Below are 6,487 nucleotides of genomic sequence, written 5' to 3' on the forward strand. Positions count from 1 at the left end.
CTTGAAGAACTACCAGTTTATAGTTAGTAGGCTAAACCATAATAAAAATATGATATAAAGATTCTTTTTAAAAATAAACTTATTGATTGATTGATTGATTGAGATGAAGTCTCATGAAGCCAGGATGATGTCCCCATATTTGTCCTGTAGTTGTGGATGACAGTAAACTCCTGAACATACTGTCTGTAGCTCTCAAGTCCTGGGATTAAAGGGGACATAGCGCCATGTCTGCTTTTATGCAGTGCTAGGGCTGGAACTCAGGGCTTTGTACATCTTAGCCAATCATTCTAACTGAGCCACATTCTAAGTTTTATTCTTTTTTCTTTCTAAGAATTTATTTTAAATTATGTGTGCGTTTGGGAATTTGTGTGTGTGAATACAGTGTCTACAGAGTCCACAAGAGGGCGTTAGATTCACTGGAGCTGGAGTTGCAGGCTGTTGTGACCCTCCCACAGTGCGTGGGTGCTGGGAACTAAACTCGGGTCCTGCAAGAGCTGTAAGTGCTTTTAACTACTGAGCCATGTCTCTAGCCCCCTGATGTATCTTTAAATACAATTTTGTTCTTTGGACCCAGTGGGAGCTAAGAATGCAGCTTGGACAACTTATCATTGTGGGAAGTCAGCACAGGACAGCAAGCAACTCCAGGCAGTAACTGGAGCAGAGCCTGTGGAGGAGCTGCACTAGCTCGAACCATCTGGCTTGCTCAGTGACCTGTCTTACACAACTGCCGAGACAGGGCAGCTCCCACAGCCAGCTGGGCCCTCCTATGTCAGTTGACAGTTATGAGATATCTTCAAGTTGACAGCTGAAGCTCATGATAGCACCTCAGCCTTCCAAAGCAGTTCTCTACTCTGCTGTTTGTGGGAATATTTCTAGAGTACCTCTGTCACAGGGTGCAGCCTCTGAATGGATGGATATGGCCGGCATAGTCCCATGTGTCTCGCATGATGAACTGCAGTGGGGGACTCATTCTGAGTTTGAGACCATTAGATAAGTTAGGAAACATTTGTCTAACACGTGCTATGCTTTTAAAACAACTGTTATTTTTTGGGGAGGAGGGGAGGCATCGTATACGCTGTGGTATATATGTGGGCGTCAAAGGACAGCCTGCAGGAGGCAGTTTTCCCCTTCTACCACATGGGTTCCAGGGATTGAACTCAGAGAGTCAGGTTTATTAATGCCTTCATCTGCTGAGCCATCTTGGTGGCCGCTATGTTATATAGCAAAGTAGATTAAGCTTAATGATTAGAACAGCACTTCATTATTTCCTTGGGCCAGCACTCCAGACACCAGTGAGGTCTGATGGCTGCGATCAAGAGAACAGGGCTGGCCACTCATCAGGAAGTTCAGCTAGGGGATGACCCACTTCAAAGGATATTTCTTTGTAGCTCAGTATTCCCAATAGCTTGCTTTGTCAGAGACCCACAAAATAGGTACTACTGTTTTTGTATAATTCATGGCTGTCACCTGTAGCGAATGCAAAGGCCTAGAAACAAGTTTGGAAGTTCTGCCTATGCCACAAGGGAGGGAGTGACTAGCGAAGGGGACCCAGAGTCTTCTGTGCAATCTGTTTGCCTCAACTATTGGGTACTAAGTATTAGATGAGTGAAATAAGGAAGTCACCTGTTTCTGACCTAGCAGAAGTGTGGGTTATGTGGGGCACATCTTTCAAAGTATAGTAGATGATCACAGGCTCAAGTTGAAGACTGAATTCAAATGTGCTCAAACACCTGAGAACCAGTTCTTGAAATTCTTTAGGCTGTGTGTACGTGTGTGTGCTTGTGGAAACCAACACCTTTGGGTGCCACTCTATTTATTAATTTGTTTGTTTGTTTTTGAGATGGTCTCTTACCATATATCCATAGTGAGATTTTGTTTTGAGATCTGGAGTGTGGACTGCTTTTCCCTCTTTGAATCCTAGGGCTACAGAACTGGCTACCCTTATCGATACCCTGCTCTGAGAGAGAGATCTAAAAAGTACAGCGATGTGGAAGTCCCTGCCAGTGTCACAGGCCACTCCTTTGCTAGTGATGGCGATTCGGGCACTTGCTCGCCGCTCAGGCACAGTTTTCAGAAGCAGCAGCGAGAGAAGACAAGATGGCTGAACTCTGGCCGGGGTGATGACGCTTCTGAGGAGGGGCAGAATGGAAGCAGTCCCAAGTCGAAGACTAAGGTGTGGACGAACATTACACACGATCACGTGAAACCCTTGCTGCAGTCTCTCTCGTCCGGTGTCTGCGTGCCAAGCTGTATTACCAACTGCTTGGTCTGTGCCTACCTTACTGTTCATAGTTAGATGACGTAGAGCAAGTTGGGCAGCTGGGGCTTCGGAGGCTTTGGGAATTTACCTTTCTGACCTCGTTAATGAGCACTGCCTGTGTGTGACTTGCTTCTTTCTGAGCCAAAATCGGCTTTATGTCTTAGCTAAGATTCCCAGTTCATACTGTCTGCTTGAAACTGCTTAAGATACAAAGTACCCCTTCAGTAATTCCAGCTAACCCAACTTTACACTTAGCAAAAGTACTAAAGAACTTACATGTATTAACCTAAAAGCAGGCGCTTGCCTTTAACTCAGCATCTGTCCGAGAAAACTTAGGTTCATTTATGACACAGTACTCATGGCCTAAACCTCATTCTTTAGTGCTGCAGGCTTGGCTGAGTGCATTTTGTTGTGTCACCAAAACTGCTTTATCTCTGGTGTCTTCTTACGCAGTTTGCTTCTATGGTTTTCTGGCCAGTTCTTCACTGACCTCTGTCCTCGTTCAGCATTGTTGCCTGTCCTCTATCCCACAGCCTCCGAATGCTTATGCCAGCTGCCCTCTGCATGGACTGTTGCATGTGAGTAGACGGCCATGGTGGGGAGTCTTTTGACTCCTACTGGGTGTGGCATGACCTAAGTGCAGCGCAGGCCATCTACAGGCACCAGCGACAAGACTCAGCCAGGGGTGCTGGGTTAAGTACGATTGCTGCTCAGGGTTCTCATGTGCTCCAAGAGATGCTTGGTACCTGGGGCTGAAAGATTCCTCTGAGGATAGATGGGCCAGCTAGGACAGTCTGCCCAGATACTGAGCTGATATGTAGCAAAAGCCCATTGCCATAGTCTGTGCATGACAAGCTCAGGCAGGGACAAGCAGGCAGGAGAGTGGTCTCCTTGTAAACATGCTTTCACTTTAAACACTTAAAAGAGGAAAAGGTTTTGTCTTCTCAGGTGGTTCTGGTGTGGTGAGAATCCTCCATGCTTCTGAGCAGCTGCGATGGGCTCAGGAGCCTGCTTGGCTGTAGCTGGCCTCAGGGCTCGGGTGTGGGACTTTGCTCTTCTCTCTCCTTTTCTTACTTGTAAAATGGAGTGTACCTTACAAACAAAACCCCTGTTTGCTGAGGCTGTGAGCACCCTGCATTGCCTGGAGTCTTTGCACTGTGCACCTATAGCAGAAGCTGTGAGCACTGGAGCTTAGCTTGAAAAGTCAAGTTACTTGAGGCATTTAGTCAGTGTGTGCCTCAAAGGGCCTGGTCAGCATATGTCGGTTTCTTACTGTTCTGGAGTAACACAAGTTCTGTGCAGTGTGCCCAGGTTGGTATATTTTAATTTAAAATAATTGCTATTTTCAAATATGTTCAAGCTTCTGAGTGGCTGTTTTAATGTTTTTACTAAAATGCTGGAGTTATTTTTATCTCAGAAGATAAGCATCAGTGAGTACCCACGGCTCCATGCCCATTCCACACTTCTTCGCAGTGGCTAAGCATTTGATGGTTTTGTTGCTTCCTTTAAATTCTTATGGTTTATGGCTTTTTTATTGCCTCTCAAAAATATTCTGAAAGGCATAACACTGCAAGATGGTTTGTTTTACTGTTCAGTGCCTGCTCATGCTTAAGTATTAGAATTGGCTAAAGATCTCATTATTTTATTGAAGACCCAAAACTAATAGTGAATAAAAAAAAGCACAGCGTGTGGGCAGTGTGCACTGATATCTAAAACGGCTCTGAAGACTCATGAAGTGCTTTAAGTTTGTTTGGGATATTTTGTAACACTTAAAAGTATTAAGTTATATAAAATATTTGACATCACCAAAATCTAATACTAGGTAGCTACTGTATTGGTGCTAATACAGTACTTTTCTTGGGTTGGAATAGTCTATACTTGGTACGTTCTGATGCTATCATTTATTTTAATGTAAAACTTTGGTGATGCCCACTCTTGCCTCACAGTGCAGACTTTGCCTACCCCTGGGGTAGGAGCATCACATTGCTTCTCATGATTGTCATCCCACGCTTCCAGTTGGCTTTGGTGTTGGGTGACTCTCAGGGCGGTGAACCAATGGTCTCTGAGGGGGCTCCTCTGGCAAGTCCATGGGTTAAAAATGAGGCCCAGCTGAGTAGTCAGCCCTTTTGCTCCAGACTTTGAGTGAGCTCTCAATGGCCCTTTTCTATCAGTCACGACTGTGAGGCCTGTCACTTGCTGTTTGTTTGTTTTTTTTTTAAATGGCCACATCACACTCCTATGGCAACTCTACTGGGTGACCCAGGAAATGTGGTCATTGGTTCCGTCCTGTGATGTTCAGTGCATGATCAGACGTGAGATCTTTTGGACAGATTGGATGCTGTGGTGTCATTTACTGTTGTCATTATCCTGACTTTTCACATATTCTTGATATTCCAGTGGACTAAAGAGGATGGACATAGAACTTCCACCTCTGCTGTCCCTAACCTGTTTGTTCCATTGAACACTAACCCAAAAGAGGTCCAGGAGATGAGGAACAAGGTGTGTATTGCTGTCTGAACTTGGGGGTGTGGGTATAGCTTTGGGAGGGGTGCTGTATGTTGTGGGGTAGAGTATGTGCACGTTTTAGCACAGGTATCTCTTCATATTGGTGCTTCTGCTCGTAGTGTGGGGTCCCACTGTTCTTAAACTTCTCAAATAGCAGTTCTAAAGTGTGGAAACTGCAGAGCCTGATCTTAATAGGAGCAGACAGCAGCCTTTGCCTTTCAGGATTCATTCAGAGATCTGTGAGCTGTGTTTGATGTATTAGACCAGGAGATCCATCAGCGTTCACAGCGTCACTGAAAGAGGAGTGCATTGCAAAGATTTCCCACCAACTTCCATATACAGTACCTTGTAAGAGCCACGAACAGTCAAGAGTAGTCCGGTCCATTAAGCCTGTAGTTTATCACCCTCTGTGCAGATCGGCCAATACCCTAAAGTGAGTGTGTCCTAAAGTGAGTGTGTCCTATAGTGAGTCCTAGCCATCCTACCATCACAGGTCTAGACAGGAGTGCAGCGTGCACATGGCCCGGGTCTTAAGTGTGTAAACAACAGGACGGGAAGTTACAGCTTCCATTCTCTGTGCTGCTCATGTGCCTTTTTTCTTCCTATCCTCAGATCCGAGAGCAGAACTTACAGGACATTAAGACGGCAGGACCTCAGTCCCAGGTCTTGTGTGGTGTGATGATGGACAGAAGCATTGTTCAGGTGAGAGAACATAGCGTCTCTGACATTAGTGGGTGGTGCCTAAGACCAGAATGATGTTGTGAGGTGAGTATTCTAGGCCAGTGGGTGTCTTTGTTTAAAATCATGATAGTGCAGACACTTGACTTGAGTTACAGACCAAGTACAAGCCTGCTGAGGGGGTACCCACCCTTCTAGCCCTGCTCCTTAGAGTGCATGCATACTTAAGGGCTCCTGTGCCACTGCTTTGAAGCGGAGTTCCCTGGTCTCCACCGGGTACTTCGTAAATGCCGGGGTTGGTGTGGGAGGGGTGGGCTGCGGACCTTTGTTTTGGTGTATATTCCCGTCTGCAACTAAGTGCTGCTTGGGATGCGCAGTGGGTGGGTGTCAGCTTGTAAATGTGGCCCACCCACATTTATGTGAATTTCTGTACACCGGCTTACGCGGCGTGCACACCGACACTGCCTGCGTAAGTGGCTCTCTGAAATCAGACGCCTTCTGGTGCTTTCAGGCTCATTGCAGGAGGAGGTGATTGGCGCTGCTTTAGTTTTTATTTTTATTTTTAATTGGTCCTGGTCTCATGTCCAGTGTCTGCACGCACCACTGTCACCAACCGTACCATTGACAGCTGCCCCTGCTGCATGCTCTTAGTCGGCTTTACCCCTGTCTTCTTGGTTGATATTTGTAAGGCTGGGCCTGGCGAGCTCGGATGACTCAGTTTACTGTTGCAGGACGCACCCCTCTCTGACTGTACGGAGACTATCGAAGGGCTCGAGCTTACAGAGCAGACCTTTAGTCCCGCTAAATCTGTCTCTTTTAGAAAGGTACTCACACCCTATCCTCACCTACCTATTGGTCCGCAGTGCTCTTCTCCCTTCCCTCCCCCAAGTAGCTCCCCCTGCTGCTCTGTCTTAGTTACTGAAACAGCTTGGCAAGGACTCCCAGTCCTCTGAGACTGTAGAGAAGGGGTGCTCTGACCGCTGTCTTTTTTAAAAAAACAATTTTCATCATTCTATTTTTTTTTTTTTTTTTTTTTTTTTTTTT

At 46.1% G+C, this 6,487-nt stretch overlaps 1 protein-coding gene across 19 annotated transcripts in view; it reads left to right on the forward strand.

Moving 5' to 3' along the window:
* Positions 1-6,487, forward strand: part of Add1 (adducin 1) — a 64,771-nt gene that overhangs the window by 47,059 nt on the left and 11,225 nt on the right. For 7 of the 19 annotated variants that reach the window (XM_021210701.2, XM_029545357.1, XM_029545360.1 and 4 more), the window contains exons 10-13: positions 1,922-2,266; positions 4,658-4,759; positions 5,378-5,467; positions 6,175-6,267. In XM_021210701.2, coding sequence (XP_021066360.1) covers positions 1,922-2,266; positions 4,658-4,759; positions 5,378-5,467; positions 6,175-6,267 — 630 coding nt within the window. The remainder of the gene's footprint in view (positions 1-1,921; positions 2,267-4,657; positions 4,760-5,377; positions 5,468-6,174; positions 6,268-6,487) is intronic. The other 12 variants (XM_029545354.1, XM_029545365.1, XM_029545363.1 and 9 more) reach the window with 3 other exon arrangements.

The sequence above is a fragment of the Mus pahari genome, chromosome 13 (assembly GCF_900095145.1).
Source record: "Mus pahari chromosome 13, PAHARI_EIJ_v1.1, whole genome shotgun sequence".
Taxonomy (NCBI): Eukaryota; Metazoa; Chordata; class Mammalia; order Rodentia; family Muridae; genus Mus; species Mus pahari.